Source organism: Danio aesculapii, chromosome 5 (genome assembly GCF_903798145.1).
Source record: "Danio aesculapii chromosome 5, fDanAes4.1, whole genome shotgun sequence".
Classification (NCBI taxonomy): Eukaryota; Metazoa; Chordata; class Actinopteri; order Cypriniformes; family Danionidae; genus Danio; species Danio aesculapii.
The window spans coordinates 7,074,267-7,094,381 of record NC_079439.1 but is presented as its reverse complement, the minus strand read 5'-3'; the positions used below and the strand labels follow the sequence as shown (position 1 = coordinate 7,094,381).

Genomic DNA, 20,115 nt, shown 5'->3' with positions numbered 1-20,115 from the left:
TTAAACCGCTGCTGTTTAAATGCCCTCTAAGATGTCAAGCTGAAATCAAGTTGATCCGCCCAGGTATCTGAACTGTAACTATTCAAACCTGCAAATACATGCACTCTAGTTTCTGGTCCACTTACCCAGCATCCTTTGCGTCGGCAGGGGGCAGCACTCGGGGGCCGAGGGTCCTGCTGGGTGTTCGGGGAGAGCGAGAGGGAACAGACGGAGGGGTTTGAGCTTCTGATTGAGCATCTGAATCTACAGCTGCACTCCTGCGCTTCAACTGAGCCTGAACAATAAAAACACCAGCATCAAGACATGAGGAGACAACACCGATGAAACTGTTAACACTACACTGCAAACAATATCTGTTAATGAACAGTTTCTTAATTTTGGGATTGTTTTGGGGTTTTTTCGGTTGTGAATTGCATTATGGGATGTTGATGTCTGCTCTGTTGACTTTTGATGTTGAAAATTCATCTCTACAGTTTAACAAAGTGACTTTTATTGACATTTTAGTAGTTTAAAATAATATAATGTATAAGAAATAATAATATATAGAGAAATAAGTGTGAAAAATAACAGAAAATGTGCTGTCAGCTTGTTACAAGGGGCCTGTAGTGTAATATACAACATCAACCCTGACAATACAGCACTTTAAACTATTAAAAATGTTCATAAAAGTCACTTTTTCTAACTTATGAAGGTTAAAAGTTGTTGGAAGAAAGATCAAGGTCCCATAATGCAATTCAAAAGCATTAATAAATGAGGGAAAAAATAAAAAAAATTGAATCATTGAATCACAAAATACAGAAAACTGCTAATTTATGGATTTTTTTTACAGTATAACACTAAACCTACAAGCTGCATTCTAACCCTTCTCATTTAATATACGTCGGTAGTTAAATGAGTAGTTACACTGTAACAAGGATGCCTTAAAATAAAAAGATCACTACAGGTGTAGACCAATACTAAAAATATTGTACTGTATATATATCGAATATATACAGTTGAAGTCAAAATTATTCACCCCCTGTGAATTCGTTTTCTTTTTCAAATATTTCCCAAATGATGTTTAACAGAGTAATGGATTTTTCACAATATTTCCTATATATTTACAATATAATCTTGTTTTGACTGAAGTCTTATTTGTTTTATTTCGGCTAGATTATAAGTAGCTTTTAATTTTCTAAAAACCATTTGGCAACACTTTATAATAACTACACACTATGAATCATTTATTAAGCATTAGCAAATAGTGATTTCATTATTTGTTGAGCATAAACTCTACATTAATAAACGTTAGTAAACTGTATAACTGTAGCTACAAGTGCTGTATTCTTGACTTACAACCACATTTATAACGAGCTTAATAATTATACTTTCATACTTTGTTAATGATTTATTTTTCATTACTAAATTAACCACTGCATTATTTACAAACCAGTTATTTGAGCATAGTTGGTGTTTTTTTGATCATTCAGAATGAGTTAGTACATGATTAATAAACCATTCAAATTAACATTTATATATGTTATTATTCAGGCATATACTAATAGTTAATTTACATGTTAATAAATGCTTTATTTTCATATAGTTTTGTGACCCAAGTTAAAGTGAGGACTATTTATGCTTTATAAATATAAGCACACCCAGTGCTTTTTTTTTTCAATTTAACAACATAAAAATTGGTGGACCAATTGGAGTGGTTTTCAGACCGACCGCAACTTGACGTAGGAGTGCGGTCCCCCCGCCCACCAATATTGATTGACATCATATCCTCAGTTTGTTGATTCACGTCCGCCATTTTCAGCGTGAGTCGAAGCAATATCACTAAAGGAACACCCTAGCTCTATTTTTAGATGCAAGGCTCATTGGGCTCAACACAAGAGCAATATTCTCCACATTATCACTGTAATCGGAATTATTGGTTGTATCTTTAGGTAGGTTTGCAAACATGTGTACTTCTCATTGAGTCTACCTAATACTGCAGCCGTTTGCATTTCTCGCGATCCCAGAAGCTCCCTGTGATCTTAACTAGGCGCTGCTGTACCTGACGCAGCGCCATGCGTTTTAGAATTCTAAACATAGGTTTCTATCAGGGTACACACAACGGCGCGACGATTCGGGACACTTCATGTATCTGGTGCGCCACAGAGAGTGTCTGGTGTGCCGTGTCGCGGCTTCGAGTGACGCATCCGGTGCCTCAGTCAAAGTTAATTCAGTGTGCGTGGTTATTAGTTTCTGTGTACAAGCTCGGCACTTGAAACTAGCACACAGTTGGCTGTAAAACTGTACAAAGACACAAATGATTTTGTACTCTCTGCTTGGTCTGTGTCCGAGTTGTACATGTACGACTGAATGCTGATCCTCTCACTCCTGCTCCTTCTCTCAGTCTGCCTGTCAGACTCTGTTGCAAACGCAGAGTGGGTGAGCTCATGGCCCCGCCCCCTTGTTACATTGGCGGGAAGCCGAAACTAATTTACATGTGAAGCAACACACCCATAAATCAGCGAGCTGTGGACACGCCCCCAACATGACACTTTTTAACACATTATAATAAAAAAAACTGAATTGTGTTTTAAACTGAACCTAAACTGGCACACTCAGAAGAACCATAATATTAATATTAAATCATAAAAAAGAGGTAAACTATGTGCCCTTTAAATACAAATGATTTGTAAATAATTCAGTAGTTAATTTAGTAATGAAAAATAAATCAATTTCACCCTCCTCTCTGCTTGCTTATTGGTTAACCATTCTGTCCATCATCATTATGATGGTGTCAGTTCCACCAATCCCAGGACGAGCCACAAGGATTTAAAGCCTCGACAGACCAGTGTGTGGTGTGCGCTCTGCCATTTGTGCTTCACGCAATTTGTTTGTGCTGTGCTTCGGCTGTTTAGTGATTTATTATCACAGTTTACTGTGGTAATTCGAGTTTGCTTGTTGAACTTCGTTGGCTTTAAGTAACATAATGTGATGGTTGCTGTGCGATTCTAAACTAAGCTTTGACCGTCTTATCCGGTTTGTTTTAGTTTAGATTGATGTTTTGTTAGATTAGTTTGAGTGTTTTGCCAGCTGTGTATTTTGAGTTTTGTAGCTTTAATTAGTTTAGTTCGGGTGTCGTATACACTGAAGATCTCGGTTTTTATTTGTATTTATTTTTGACGCCTAGTTTAGACTTTAGTTTTAAGGATTGTTTTGTTTTGTTAATTTTTTGATTTGGCTTACACTCGTTGTTTTTGTTTAAAGATAATTATAAATGTTTTTTTTTTTCATTTATTACTGTTACATAATTGTTTCAACTACTGAGTAAAAAGCTTAAATAGATAATTGATTCTTGCCTCATCCTTGATCTGTCGCACACATTACACCCGTCTAACCTAAATGTTACAGCATCCCACTTAAACATCTTAAACACGTAACAAGCTGCAGGTATAAACTGCTTAATAACGTTTAGTAATGTAGAGGTAATGCTTAACAAATAATGAATTCACTAGATGCTAATGCTTAGTAAATGATTCAGTGTATAATTATCAAGTGTTACCAAACATTAAGTTCAATATTATTAGCCCCCTTAAGCAATATTTTTTTCCGATTGTCTACAGAACAAACCATCGTTATATAATAACTTTGCCTAATTCCCTTAACTTTACCCTTTAAATGTCACTTAAAGCTGAATACTAGTCTCTTGAAAAATATCTAGTCAAAAATTATTTTAATATTATTTAAGATAAGGGAAATCAGTTATTAGAAATGAGTTAATAAAACTATTATGTCTCCAACAGAAATTGGAGAAAAAAATATACAGGAGGGCAAATAATTCATGAGGGCTAATACTTCAGCTGTATACATTTATTCATTTTCTTTTCAGCTTAGTCCCTATATTAATCTGGGGTCGCCACAGCGGAATGAACCGCCAACTTATCCAGCATATGTTTTACGCAGCGGATGCCCTTCCAGCTGCAACCTATCAATGGGAAACCCATACACACTCATTCGCACACATACATACACTATGGCCAATTTAGCCTACCCAATTCACCTGTACCGCATGTCTTTGGACTGTGGGGGAAACCGGAGCACCCGGAGGAAACCCACGCGAACGCTGGGAGAACATGCAAACTCCACACAGAAACGCCAACTGACCTAGCCGAGGCTCGAACCAGCGACCTTCTTGCTGGGAGGCAACAGCACTACCTACTGCGCCACTATGTTGCCCAGCTGTATACATTTATATATTTAGTCTAAATTATTAGCCCTCATGTCAAATCTAATTATTTTATAAAATATCTCACAAGTGTTGTTTAGTGGAGAGAAGAAATGTAATTTATAATAACTCATTTCTTTTTTCTTTGCCATGATGACAATACATTATATATTTTTCTAAACTATTTTGCAATAAACTAAAATTAAACTCTGTATCTCCTGGAATTAAATATCTTAATTTGTGTTGTGAAGGCCTCAGTGGGTTTTAAGGAAATGAAGGTGAGAGATGAATAACAGATTTTTCATTTTAATAAAATTTGACTAATCGTTAATAATCAGTGTGTTGCTCTACCATCAGGGCTGAAGGGTTTATCCCGGGAAACACAGACACTCTTTTGGGCTGACTGGGGGCCGGAGTAGATGTGACTTCCTGAGATGGTTCCTCTTCTGATTCTGAGTCCCCTCCATTGGAAATCTGATCTTTGGCATCTGTAACAGTAGGAGTTTTATTCCATTAAAATAACAGACAAGCTGGAGTCTTCAAATTTGTAGCTGAAAATCTAACATTGCAGTGCTGTGTAACTAGTTCCACGTTGAATGTAAATGAAGAGAAAGCTACACTATGATAAATTAAAAACGGCTGGTCTTTGGAAATCATTTAAATCAATCTGTTGGTTTTGTGATATTAGCAGTTTTGGAAAAAAAAAAATCTATAGAAGTAATTAGTTATTATAATTGATCAAACTTATTTTTTTTGTTCTTACTTTTCATTTCTAGGTACTTGCCTTAAATACTGCAAATTAATCCAAAAGTTCTGTATAAATAAAAGTAGCGTTTGTTTTTGTATTCAAATAAATAGCCTCTCACACAGGGCTTGACATTAACTTTTTTGATCACCAGCCACTGTGGCTAGTAGTTTTCCAACATTACTAGCCACTCGCCATATTTACTAGCCACAATTTTATTGTTGAGAAAATATATTTTAAACACATAAATATGACTTTGACATGCTAAAATGACTTGATTTAGATGTTGGGTTATCTCCACATGCCTCCTAATTCATTTCACTTTTGTGTGTCGTGTATGAGCTCAATAATCATGAGCACATGGGTCATGGTTTCATAGTATTACAATTAGCTTTTATTTCACATCATTTTCAGAGCTCAAAATAAAGGATTTACCTAATTTATCTCTGACCGCACCAAACATAAACAATTAATTATTTCTTAGCCACAAATTTTAAATGTGTCAAAACAAGCAAAATATAGCTTATACTATACTTTTTATTTAACAAAACACATGCACAGTAATCTGTCCTGGCTAAAGGTCTTAGATCACCAGTTAACTACACATAAATGGGGAGTTAATCTCCCATTAAAGCAATGTTATTGTAAAAAATTATAATTAAACCATATTAACGCAAAAGAAAGCAGGTAAAAAACATAACGTGTGATAATTAAAGGATGATCACACACACGGTTAATGTTAGACCCATAAATAATCTGTTCAAAGAATGGTTAAAGCGAAAGCAACTGGCGCTGCTTACAATAAGTCAACTCTGGAAATCTTGAAAGCAGAAAGACTGTGGGTGCATGCTCATCACTTTTTGTCTAGTCGATTTGAAAGAGAACCGATCACATCAGTTGTGTTTCTAGCACAGTTGCTGCACGCAAGGAAACGGGAGCGCGCACGCGTTATATGCGTGCATCACCTCAGCTGTTAGCGCGAGTGATTCTCCTCTCATTCGGTATTCACCCGCTTTGCTCGCGCGAAGTTGCGAACGCAATTATTTTGTCAGTCGTGTTGCTTCTCAATTCTAAGATCGCCTTTGCATGCATATTGGACCATCCTTATTGTCAAAAGCTGCTTTTAAGAAATATTATCAGGGAAAATTATTTTCAACCAGCCAAAGTGGCTAGTGGGAGTGTCTGTCTTACCCGCTGCCGCTGAAATCTACCCGCATTTGGCGGTTGTTAATGTAAAGCCCTGCTCCAACATAGACTTTTCTTGGGCGGGCCGCCCAGGTATATTTAGTGACAGATTTTTATTTATTTTTTACTATTATTAACATCCTTTTACACTTTTTCAGTCAATAACTGTGTGGTTATTGACGCTACAGAGCACTGCGCACTAGAACAGCCCGACACAGAAACAGTTTCTTCGCTCAGGCAATCCATCTCATGAACACTTGATGATAATAATTGTGGAGCCAACATCACTACTTGCCATACACTTTTATACACATATACACTTATTTAACAACATACTTTACATGCCAATTTGCACATAACAGCTGCACATATAACGTTGTATATAGTAATAAACATGTACATACACTTGTCAATCTGTATATTTGCACTCACTACTTACTTCTATTTTTTATATATATTTATTATCTGTTTTTTGTCCTGTCTCTGTAATCCTGTTGCACTGTAGAAGCTCTGTCAACAAAACAAATTCCTCGTATGTGTGAACATACCTGGCAATAAAGCTCTTTCTTTCTTTCTTTCTTTCTTTCTTTCTTTCTTCTTTTGTATCTGCCCAATATAACCAAACATCCACAATTGATTAAGTAGTGGAAACTTTTCTCTTGTTTACCCGTTACATACAGTGTGCGCAAGACCTGTCAACACTCCCACAGACAGTCTCACGTGCTCTGTAGACCCACAGAGACATGCATTTTTGGACTTAAAAAAATTGTCAGGCCTGGATTTCTAAATCTCCAAAAATGTCCTGGATTCAGCTTTTGCTTTCGCCTTCTATAGCTTGTTTGCGCTTTTGCATTACTTTTTACGTAAACCTACTTTCGCTTAGCTCACAGCTGACTGCACTTGAACAGTTGCATGAGCGAGAAAAACATAAAATAATGAATTCATGAATCAAAACGACTCTCAAAGAGGATGAAATGCTGCAAAATATATGTACACCATTAGTAATGGTTCATCAACACATGGTTAATTGCCTTTTTTACATGTTTTAATCTTATAATTATGATCATTTTTGAGATATTGTCTGCATTGTTTTCTGTCCTTTATTTCTCATTTAATCATTCATTCATTCATTTCCTTGGCGGCTTAGTCCTTTTATTAATCCAGGGTCGCCACAGCGGAATGAACCGCCAACTTTTCCAGCATATGTTTTAAGCAGAGGATGCCCTTCCAGCTACAACCCATCTTTAGGAAACATCCAGAGGATGGAAACCCACGCAACCCGGGGAGAACATGCAAACTCCACACTGAAAAGCCAACTGACCCAGCCGAGGCTCGAACCAGCGACCTTCTTGCTGTGAGGCGACAGCACTACCTAGTGCGCCACCGCGTCACCCATTTATTTCTCATTTGCCGATTATTTTGTTAAATTGATGACGTTAATATATTACATAGGCTGTTTTATCTACATATCTAAAATCCTTCAGCATTCAAGTTTGATTTGAACTTGAGAGAGAGAAGCAGATTTGACCTGTCAGTGGGTGCACATGGCTCCTTAATAGCATTAAAGTAAGAGAAATAGTGGATTTTTTTTATTTAAACAGTTTTTTTTTAACTTTAATCCATTGAAAAGAAACAGTGTCAAGACAGTGTCATAATAAATACAATTATTGTTAAAAAATAAATGATGTTTTGATTATCGCATGTAGTTAACTATTTATCTGATGTGGGCAAATGGTGTGTTTCAATCCAGCTACCACCGCAAGTCTATTTCAAACGTGTGGGAAGCACTGAAATATATTATACACAATAATTCTTTCATTTAACTACAGAAGGATAATAATAACATATTTTGAAGAAAGCTAGAAACCTGTAACCATTGACTTCCATAGTATTTGTTTGTCAATGGTTACTGGTTTCCAACATTCTTCAAAATATCTTCTTCTGTGTTCAACAGAAGAAAGAAACTCAATGTTTGAAACCACTTGAGGGAGAGTAAATAGCGAGTACATTTTCAGTTTTAGAAATTTTTAGATAGAAACTATCCCTTTAACATAGATTATGATTTATGAAATATGATATGATGCATGTGCTGATCCACCTGTGGAGTCGCAGAATCTCCAGTCGGGGTTTGTTCCCTCGGTCAGAGCAGGCAGAGCGGCTCTCTGTCGGACGGCACGGGACGGTCTGGAGCGCTTTATACTTCGTTTCTTTCCCAGATCAACCTTTGAACGTAAAACGGTGGAGTCCAGTGGAGGAGCTGAGGACTGATCCAGTAATATACATGTAAAAACACACACAAAAACAAACTGAGACAGATTCACATTGTACAGTTGAAGTCAGAATTATTAGCCCTCCTGTATAATTTCTGTTTAAGGAAGAGATGATTTTCTAAACACATTTCTAAACATAATAGTTTTAATAACTCATTTCTAATAACTGATTTATTTTATCTTTGCCATGATGACAGTAAATAATATTTGACTAGATATTTTTCAAGACACTTCTATACAGCTTAAAGTGACATTTAAAGGCTTAACTAGGTTAATTAGGTTAAAGTAAGGGTGAGCAAGTCATTGTATAACAGTGGTTTGTTCTGTAGGCAATCAAAAATAAATATTGACCTTAAAATTGTTTTAAAAAATTAAAAAACGCTTTTATTTTAGCCGAAATAAAACAAATAGGACTTTCTCCAGAAGAAAAAATGTTATAGGAAATACTGTGGAAAAATTCCTTGCTCTGTTAAATATCATTTGGGAAATACTTGAACAACTAATATTTTACAGGAGTGCTAAAAAATATTCCTTCAACTGTATATTTACTTAATAACACGTTATTTTAGAAAGATGGTAAAATTATACCTTTCACCTGAGATTTAAATCTAAGTTATTTGAAAAAAAAAATGACTAAATCAATTCCTAAATCATTATTTTATTTTTGCACAGAAACCTTCTACGCTGATAAATTTGTCGTTTTGTCAATTATGTCGTAAACAGTTTATTTGTGTTGAATTTAAACAAACTAATTACATTTATTGGCCTAAAATTTGGCTTAAAACTTGCCCTGGGTTTTAACATATACATTATAGCTGCTTTTAGGGCATTAAAATCATAAATCATCACACTTTTCTCCCCTACAGAAAAGTACATTTAGGTTTAAGTGCATGCTTTTTAATGTGTAAGTATCAGCATCGGTATCGATATCGGTGATACTGGCCCTGTATTTACTTGGTATCGGATCGATACCAAATTTTGCAGTATCGCCCAGCCCAACTTCCTTCTCTCTGTCTGCCTGTCTGTTTCCATACACAAAGCAGGGGAGCTCTTGGCTCCGCCCCCTTGTTAAGTTGGGCAACACACCCCTAAAACAGCAACCTGTGTACACGTCCCCAAAATGACACTTTTTAACACGTTTATTCATAGCATTATTCATAGGAAAAACTTTGGGCACCCCTGCTTTGTACTGTGGGGAAACCAGAGCACCTGGAGGAAACCTACGCCAACACGGGGAGAACATGCAAACTCCACACAGAAATGCCAACTGGCTCAGCCGGTACTCGAACCAGCAACCTTCTTGCTGTGAGGCGACAGTCCTAACCACTGAGCCACAGTGTCGCCCTATCCTAATAAATTGTCTTTCCTAATAAACTTTTATTTTGTAATCTTTATTTTTAATAACCATGTTTATTTATAAATGGTTCAGTCTCAGATACACGAGAACCCAGATGTTTTTAACCCTTTTTCAATAGCCGAAAACTGAATGTTGTATACAGCTGATGCAACTGTGTTTAAAAGGAATGTTTTTACACAGAAACCAGAAATGTAGCTTGTTACCCTCTTACAGCCTGCCAATCATGTTATTCTTCCAAAGTCAAGAATACCTACGGTTGAATTGACATGGACTGACCTTATTGCTATTTGTTAGATATTAAATAACAACAGGATTCAATGATATATTTGGTATCAACAATCTATCAGGTGACCTTGTTATGGCAACAAAAGCAACATGAAACTCTTTAGAAGTCAGTAACAAAGTCTTTAATACTGAGAGGCCTGAAAAAAAACTGTATTTTTACATTTAACAACACCTTGTAAGACGAAACCAACAAGTGCATTGTCATACTTTATATCAGCATGACTACTGTTCATATCATTGCTCATATTTATATGCTGAATATATATATATATATATATATATATATATATATATATATATATATATATATATATATACAGTTGGGGCGTCACAGTGGATAACACGATCACCTCACAGCAAGAAGGTCACTAGTTCGAGGCCCTGCTGGGTCAGTTGGCATTTCTGTGTGGAGTTTGGATGTTCTCCCCGTGTTGGCGTGGGTTTCCTCCGGGTGCTCCGGTTTACCCCACAAGTCGAAAGATATGTGGTATAGGTGATTTGGGTAAGCTAAATTGTCTGTAGTATGAGTGTGTGTGGATGTTTTCCAGTGATTGGGTTGCAGCTGGAAGGGCATCTGCTGCGTAAAACATTTGCTGGATAAGTTGGCGGTTCATTCAACTCTGGCGAACCCAGATTAATTAAGGGACTAAGCCGAAAAGAAAATGAATATATACAGTTGAAGACAAAATTATAATTATGAAATATTACTAAATTTAAGCTGACAACTGCTATCTTACAAAACAACTAGAAAATCATTATGTACTGTCATCATGACAAAGACAAAAGATTTAATTATTTAATTATAATTAGTTATTAGAAAGCAGTTATTAAAACTTTTGTATAAAAATGTGTTTAAAAAAATCTCTCTTTTAGACTTTACTTGGGAAATAATTTCAAACAAAATTAAATTTCATAGGAGGGCTAATCATTTTGTCATGTAATAATTATAATTTACATACTATACCTATACGGAATTTATATCCACTACCTGACAAAAGTCTTGTCGCCTATCCAAGTTTTAGGAACAGCTAATAATAACTTGACTTCTGGTTGATCATTTGGTATCAGAAGTGGCTTATATGAAAGACAAAGACCTCTAGATTTCGCTTATTTGACCAAAATAAAATACGATGCTTTGATTTTGAATTATTTCATTAGGACAGTAAAGTCTGACCTTTCTTAGGCAAAAGTCTTGTCATTTAAAAGAAATAATGTCCAGTATAGAATATAAAGTCATGCTGCAGTGAATACAGAATGAATATTGTGTCTGACTCCATCATGAGCTTGGAGGACTGCATCCATACATCTCTGCAATGACTCAAATCACTGATTAATAAAGTCATCTGGAATGGCAAAGAAAGCGTTCTTGCAGGACTCCCAGAGTTCATCAAGATTCTTTGGATTCATCTTCAGTGCCTTCACCATCTTACTCCAGACATGCTCAATAATGTTCATGTCTGGTGACTGGGCTGGCCAATCATGGAGCACCTTGACCTTCTTTGCTTTCAGGAACTTTGATGTGGAGGCTGAAGTATGAGAAGGAGCGCTATCCTGCTGAAGAATTTGCCCTCTCCTGTGTTTATAATGTAATGGGCAGCACAAATGTCTTGGGTCAATGTGGGTTCCAGTTGGTCTTCTGCTCAACAGATGATTCATCAGAAAAATCGACCTTCTGATACTTTTCCAAATGATCAACTAGAAGTCAAGTTACTATTTGTTGCTCTCACAACTGGGATCGACGACAAGACTTTTGTCAGGTAGTGTACACATACATTTTGCTTGTAAAAACAAATCAGATAGTAATCAGTTATGCATGTTTACACATTATAATAATATAATGAAGACAGCCACAGCATAGAATGAGACAGAAAGGTACCTCAAGAAGAGGCAGTGGTTCGGACTCCTCTTGAATTGGGGTATTTGCTGTTTCTGAGTCACTGGATGTTTTTCGCCGTCTGGCTTGATTCAGTCTCTGAAGGGCTTGATTGAGTCTCGCTGTGCCCTGACTGAAAAGATTAAAAAACAAAACATGAAACTGAAGTTTGCACCAGAGTGGTGCATCCGATTGGATGATGCAATGGCAGCCACAGGACAACGGCGCCAGTGCATGCAGCACACACCAGCTATAGGGGGAGTGGAGAGACAGTGATAGAGCCAATTCGGTGGATGGGGATGATCAGTAAGGGTCGATGGAGGGAATTTGGCCAGGATAGTCCAAAACTCACCCAAACTAAAAAAAAAATAAATAAAAATAAAAATGCCCAAAATATTAAATATTTTAATTAAGTTTAATTTATTTAAATCCAAATTAACCTAGTTACTTTAAATGTCATATTTTTTAACCATACAGCAACCAACAACCACAACATAACCAGATCACAAGGATAACCAGATGATCCCAAGCATAACCAGATTATGCCAAGGTTTCCATATCCTGGACCAGGTCGTATCCTGAACAGCTGCTGTAGTGGTCATGGAAGAGTGGAGAACATGAGACTGATTACTGTGACGCTCCAGGGACTGAGGAGTCTTCGCTGAGGTCCAATTTTCAGCCTCCGGCACTTGGACTGCAGCTCTGCACAGGACGTTTGGCCAGTGGACAAATGGTCATGCTCATCTGAGCCCGGTTCTCTCTAGGTTTTTTTTTTTTTTCTTCACATTCGCCAAGTTTTGGTGAAGTATTTTCCTCGCCGCTGTTGCCACTGGCTTGCATGGATCAGGACCCGTAGAGCTGCACATCAATGGATTTGCTTTTCAGCAAAAGCTAAACTGAACTGAACTTAAACACTGAAAACTGAACTGACACTGTTCCTATTTACTGTGATCTTTTATGTGAAGCTTCTTTGACACAATCTACATTGTAAAAGCGCTAGACAAATAAAACTGAATTGAATCACATCGAAACATTGCCCCCTCTCACCCCTACACTGCACTTGTTGCTGTAGATTACACTACCTATTAGAGTAGGCTATGTTTTACTTTCGAAATGGGGTATCAACTCATCCCATTTTGGCGTTATAAACTTTTTTGAACATATTTAGGTGCTCAATCAGACAACACTTCTTTGTTTGTTCTAGCACTCAATTGCCGAAAAAATGATTGATGATGAGTTGCAAGCGCTGCGTGATGCACGAGGGGGAGTCAGATTTGTCTGAGAAGTCCGATTTTCACAAAACTTTACTTCTCCTCCTCTTGCAGGTGGGCCCACGCGGTTTGCGCAGTGCACTAGTCACTACAGACAGAAATTAGGAGCACAGTTATGTTTAGTTAAATAAGTTGCATATAAAATTTACGTTTCAAAACTGCCCAATTTTTGTCAACCCGCCTATGCCATTTTTTACCTGCACAATAAAGATGTGCGGAGTGAAATGTCACTCGAATTCGCAGCTTCATACTAATCACCCACCCGCCACCTCATAGAATTTTATGTGATATATATATATATCCGCACCTGATCGTCACTTTAGTAATTCTAACGCCTGTTTCACACCGCAAGCGAAAGCAATGCGTGAGGAGAGCGTGCGCAGCGCGTATGGAGAGCAGAAGCATCCAGCATGCGTATGGAACTACACTACCCACAATACACTTCGCTGTGGACTACAACTCCCGTAAATAAATATTTTGGGCCTAAATAAATGTTTGTTGCAGTTTTTATTCATTTAAGTTCATTTTATTGACTATATATATAAATCAGTGGATATTATTACCGCATTTATTGGGTAAAATTACTACTCTTTACTGTCACTCAATGTGTTTTGGTCATTATCAATGCACTGTCACTTTAATTGAGCGTGAGCAGCATGGCAAAAATAGACCCAGCGCCGAAACTATCGCGGCACTGCTGCTTCAGCGACGCTCACGCCTCGCACTGACACGCTGCTGCTGCGTGCGGTATGAAAGCTCAAATCTGTTAACATGGACGCCGAAAAAAACACGCGCTGCTCACGCTTGCGGTGTGAAACAGGCTTTAATTCTTTGTTTTAAGCATGATGATGATAGGTCAGAGTAGATCTTTTGATATTAACAGCAGATTCAGTGAGCTAATCTGCGCATCCCTTGCCAGAAACAACATGGAAGGGGCGTACTGCAGTGGTGTAGTCCTAAAAAAAAAAGGTGGTGTACTATACCCACCCAACCCACCCATGCTGTTTTATAATTTTACCTGAACATTTCAGCGAGGCATCATTCGGTTGACTTTCAAAAACTCACAAAATTTTTTCACAGCTGCTGTGGTCGTTAGGGGGCAGGGAATGGTGCAAAATATAGACAAAAGTGCACCGATTGCAACAAATTAAGATGAGAGTTAAAAAAAACAATTGGGATACAGTTTAATACAGTTAAAGGGGATGCGAATACAGGTAAATTAGGGAAGTCTAATCAGCAAAACAAGTGAGTATACCAAGGGTATACTTAATTATTGATCCTCTGAAGTCGTAATACCCAAACAGCTCGTGGAAAAAAGTAGGCATACTGAGTATACGTGCGTATAGCCCCGACTACAACATGGCGTACTGTATATCAAGGCAGCACAGGTCCATCCACACATGCATCCATGTAACTTCCAGTGGTCTCTTTTCCTGTCCTGATGAATGTAAGAACTTAAAGTGCTTGTCAGACTTTGACTTGACCGGCCTTTCAATTTAGCACACACATGATGACCGGTATTTGAGGTACCAGTCTTGTGGCTTTCATATTTTTTACAGACGTTGCATAGCTTATTACATACCTAGCACTTGATTCAACCTTGTTAACCTTTGCTAAAACGCTCCCATGCGGCACTTTTCTTTCCTTCCTTTTGTTTTGTTTTTAATTTTCCCTTTTTAAGTTTCTCTCGGATGGGTTTCGCCTCCATTTCTGCTTCAACAAAGGTTAAATCATCAATAATTAAACTCATCCACCCACGACCCACCCGCAACTAATCATAATGTATTTTTTTATTACCACACCGACTCGCGGATTATCTGCAGCGCCCACGGATATAACCGATATCCGTGCATCACTACTGCACAATCCAATTCATAACCACCCAATCGCCGAGGTTACACCTCTACTCTTTATGAGAAGTGCCATGGGATTTTTAATGACCACAGAGAGTCAGCACCTCAGCACGTCTCATCCGGAAGACAGCGCTCACTGACAGTATAGTGTCCCCTTTACTATACTGGGGCATGAGAATGCAGGTTGAGCACTGCTAACCTCTCTAACACCACTTCCAACAGCAACCTACAGTAGTTTTCCCATGTGGTACCCCATTAAGATACTGACCAGGCTCAGCCCTGCTTGGCTTCACTGAGTAACCAGTCATAGGCTGCAGGGTGACATGGCTGTGGCTAATGATGATAATGATGATGGTGGTGTCAGATATTTCTTACCTGTCAACAGTGTCACTGTTTTCACTTTGTTCCTCTGTTTCCTCAATTAGATTCTCTGAGTCCTGATCTGCATCTCCATCTTCTTCTAGTTCACAGTCTAGCTGACCCTGAAAGGTTTAATAAGAGCAAACAAAGTACTTTAGTACACATATCACAGTATACTCCGGCTAAACCCTGCTGAAAAATACATCTGGTTGTAGTATTTTTAGTTGTGGAAGCTGATTTATCCTATAGAGTTCCTAACTAGATTAACCAGCTCCACTACACTGTAAAAAATTAACCGATTTTCATATTTTGTGATTCATGATTTAATTTTTTTCCCCTCATTTATTTTTGCTCTTGAATTGCATTAATTTTAACCTTGAAAAGTAAAAAAAAAGGACTTTTATTAACATTTTTAACAGTTTACAGTGATATGTTGTCTGGGTTGTTGTTGTATATTACGCTACAGACACCTTGTAATAAACCGCCATCTCATGTTCTGTTATTTTACAGACTTATTTCTCTAGATATTATTTCTTATACATTATATTATTTCAAACTACTAAAATGTCAATTAAAAGTCACTTTGTTTAACAGTGGAGTTGAATTTTCAACACCAAAAGTCGACAGAGCAGAGATCAACATCCTATAATGCAATTCACAACCGCAATTATACAGAAAACACTTGTGAATCATGCACTAGCAGATAATTTTTAACAGTGCAAGTTAAAGCTTCTTTAATAAATGTCATAACAAGACCAGAATGTAAACCAGCGTATTATATACATTTTAATTTTGGTTACACTTTTGGTCATTGCTACTTGTTAGGTTTATTTTTTATTTATAGTAGTTTTAGAGTATAAATATTCAAATTTAGTCACTAATAGTGTGAAATCAAAATGTATGTTTATTTTGCTAGTCTACATTGTTAGTCTTTAGGTGAACTGCAAGTTAATTCACTGAAAACATGTTATGGTAAGTCTGTGCATTTGCTTCTGTGTTTGGATTGGCTTCTCTGATGATGTCAGTTTGTAGCTTCAGCCACAATATTCTTAGCCACGCCCCTCTTACCGTTTGCTATGAGGGAATGATGCACAAAAAGAAAGCCCCGCCCCCTACTCAATATAAAGATTGGCTTCACATTAAGGATGGAAATCCCAGCTAGTAGGAATGTCAGTCAACTAAAAACATGAGCAACTCCAAACAAATATTCCATTAAAGAAGAATATCAGTGACCAATATAAAAGATAATAATCTAATAATAATAAAATAAAATGTCAAATCACCAACAGTCAATCAATGAATCAGTGAATCAATGAATGAATCAATGAATAAGCGAATCAAATAATGAATCAATCAATGAATCAGTAAATCAATGAATCAATCAGTAAGTCAATCAAACAAGGAATCAGTGAATGAATGAATGAACGAATCAACAAATCAATCAATGAATCTATAGGTGTGTTCGACTTGAACCATGGCTGCAGCCTGTGATCAAAGAGATTAGCCGAGCGCAGGCGGTGGCAGGGTTGAAAATGGAGCCATCACTTCAGGGCTCAAAGTTGCGGTAGTCATGATGACCAATCACACTGCGTCATCATAATTTTTTTATTTATAACAACAAAAGATTTACAGTACAAATAAAATAAAATACAGTATCTACAATAAGGGAATTTTGAATTAAATATATAACAAACGCATGAGAGAAATAGGAGGAAACAAGAGGGTAATATAAATATAAAAATGAATAGGCCTGTTAAATACAAGGCAATAAGCACAAATTCTAGGAGTTTAAACATCCCTCTTTAGGCTAATACTTCTTGTTGCTAAAGAGGGGTTTGCATTTATTTACATTTATAGATATAAAACTTTCCAATATATAATAATGTAAACCCCAAAACAAGGTGTTTTAATTAAGTCTTAAACAATGATTTAGATTATTTTGGATAATGAAAGCATTTTCAAAAAAGCACTTTAATCCAAAAAGATTGAACAAAAGGACGATCCTAAAATAAGTGAGCTACACTTTCAGTAGAAATTGCCCAGAAAGAGCAGGTACATCAATGTCACTTTTAAAACATGTGTATAAAGGGCTAGACAGGAAGAAATATGTATTTCATAATCATATCAATGATTTTTAAAAAAAAATATTAATTAATTATTTAATAAAATATTCTTTAAATTAATTTGTTAAGAAACCTTTGGAGTGGCAGGATCAATGATGATAATTATTTTATTTCAAGTTTGTAAGACTTATTTGAGTTAATATTTAGTTTTTTTTTTACTAAAATATATAATTTAAATCGTTCATGGAGCTGAATGCAGTAAAAAGTCTGTATAAAAAGGTTGAAAATATACCTGTGCAAACAATCTAGCCTTTATAACCAAATTAATCAGCAAAAAATGATTACGGCAGTAAAATATTTGAAGTCTTTTAATAAGCATGATGCACAAGATAGAGAGGGTATGAAAAGTGAATTGTTTGTTTTTAAATGTTTTAATCGGATTTTGTCCAATAATAAACCTGAAACACACGTGGTTGTTGTCATGCGGTGAACTTAGCCAATCGTGTAATATCGGTGTGGTCGCCGCAGCTCCTGCAGTCGCTTTTCAGAGTTCGTTTGATCTCAGAGCACTGTCATGGTACTTTGATGCAACATGTGATAGTCACATGGCGTCTGCGCAGCGTCAATCCGGACAAAATTTCTAAAAAGCATGCAGCACTTTCAGATTTCGATCGATCTGTGGAGCGCTGCATGAAGTCGAATGCACCTAATCAATCTGTTAAGCTAAACTGTAAAATGATTGAAAAAAATCACATACAAATATTAACCTAAAAACTGTTCTTTTGAGGTTTAGGAAGCTACACATTTTTGCTGTTTTTAGTCTTCCTGTCATTACTTAATTCTCTGAAACTGATGGCATGACAGATTCTTGGAGTAAAGCCACTAAAGCGAAACTCTGAGGAGCAAAACTTGTTTGTGGCTCTCGTTTCTTTGCAATGGATTAAACAGGTAGAATATGCAAACTTAAGTACAGTACTTAAAAAAGTGAGTAAATCCATTGCATTAAAACTATTAAGTAAAAAAACTATTAAATGAAGTAAATAGCAAAATTATCAAAAATATGTTAAGTCAATTTAACGGTTACAATGGGTTTACTCACTTTAAGTAAAGTAACTAATTGCTTTTTACATGCAGTGTATAAAAAAAATATATTCATCAGCTCATCATATATTCATATATTCATCAGACCCTTTTGGTCAAGCCTTTTCTTTTAGAGCATCACATCAGTGGAATTTAATACCACAATCTGTTAGAAAATGTGTATCATTTCATTCATTTAAGAGTCACACTTAAAATAAAAAAAAGAGAAAACAGATGAATCCAATTACAAGTGATTGTCCAGAGGTAATATAGGCCCAATCCCAATTCTATTTTTGTACCCCTACCCCTTCCCCTTGGCCCTTGAAATAGAGTGTAAAGGGGAAGAGCTTCAAAACTTACCCCTAAGAATTGAGACAGCACTACAACACCTGCACACTTCATCATATGTCATCCCGAGCTCTTACTTCATATGAGATCAGACGATCATGACTGCTGTAGTTTTTCCAGTTGCATTATTTTCTGATATTTATCTTCAGTGAATCACTGAAGGCATATATTATGTTATCATAACAATATAAGGTCGCAAAAAGATCATAACTATACTGCGCATATACACAGAGGCTATATTCTCTAAACACACCAACACACTCACAGGGTATTCGAGTGTCATCGAGTGTCAGAATGTTGTGGGACTGCTGTACAGGAGTTATTATTAGGGATTATAGATCGCAGAATTTAGCGGGGTTTTTTTTAGCGTTATTTAAAAGCATGATGGTAAAATACGAACGCGGTTATCAGTGTATTAAAACATGTGTTTGTTGTAAAAATTCGTAATAATGACAAAAAAAATACTAATTTGTGGATCTCATTACTTCTGGGTGCAGCTACTGTATGCAGCTGTTGTGGCTGGTGTATTCTGGGAAATTTTCTTACCCCTTGGTTTTGAGTGTGGTGCTGAAAAATCTCAGTTCGAAGGGGTATCTACCACTTCTCCTCAGCCCTACGTCTTCAAGCTAAAGAGAATTGGGACAGGGGAGGGGAAGGGCTAAGTGGTAGAATTAGGATTGGGCCATCCAGTACCCACAGTCAATATAAATAAACAAGGAGAAAATAAGGAGAGACTTAATCATAGATGGTAAACACGGAAGCCAGACAAAGAAACAAAATCGAACCGGAATACAGAGACAGGTCCACACCAGTCCTAAACAAGAGACAGAGTACGTGAACAGCTAAACAAACGGACAAGGAGACATAGGGTCACTGCCCAGATACAGTCCCAATAATGAGCCACAGCTGGCCGGCTAATCAGAACAGCTGATGATGCCAAAACAACACAGACACAATAACATGTGCATGAAGGAACCAAAACAAACAATCAGGCGAGCGCACAAACCCACAACCGTGACATTAAGTTTAAGTTAACATTGTGAACACTAGGGGCCCTATCATACACCCCACGCAATAGGGTGCAAGACGTGTTTTGCGCGATTTGTTGCCAGTTTCAGACCAGTGCAACCCAAATTTTTGGGTTGTTTAAATAGCAAATCTATTTTCGCCACTTTTGGACTCATGGGTATGCTGGTCTGAAAAGGAGGTGTGTTAAGGCGCATTGTT

The 20,115-nt window shown here is 36.9% G+C and overlaps 1 protein-coding gene across 1 annotated transcript in view; it reads right to left on the bottom strand.

Moving 5' to 3' along the window:
• The window catches only part of tnks1bp1 (tankyrase 1 binding protein 1), a 65,478-nt gene that overhangs the window by 7,441 nt on the left and 37,922 nt on the right, over nucleotides 1-20,115 (bottom strand). Inside the window, exons 4-8 of the mRNA XM_056457296.1 lie at nucleotides 15,413-15,519; nucleotides 11,917-12,046; nucleotides 8,227-8,392; nucleotides 4,550-4,686; nucleotides 126-274 (exon numbers count right to left, since the gene is read on the bottom strand). Coding sequence (XP_056313271.1) covers nucleotides 126-274; nucleotides 4,550-4,686; nucleotides 8,227-8,392; nucleotides 11,917-12,046; nucleotides 15,413-15,519 — 689 coding nt within the window. The remainder of the gene's footprint in view (nucleotides 1-125; nucleotides 275-4,549; nucleotides 4,687-8,226; nucleotides 8,393-11,916; nucleotides 12,047-15,412; nucleotides 15,520-20,115) is intronic.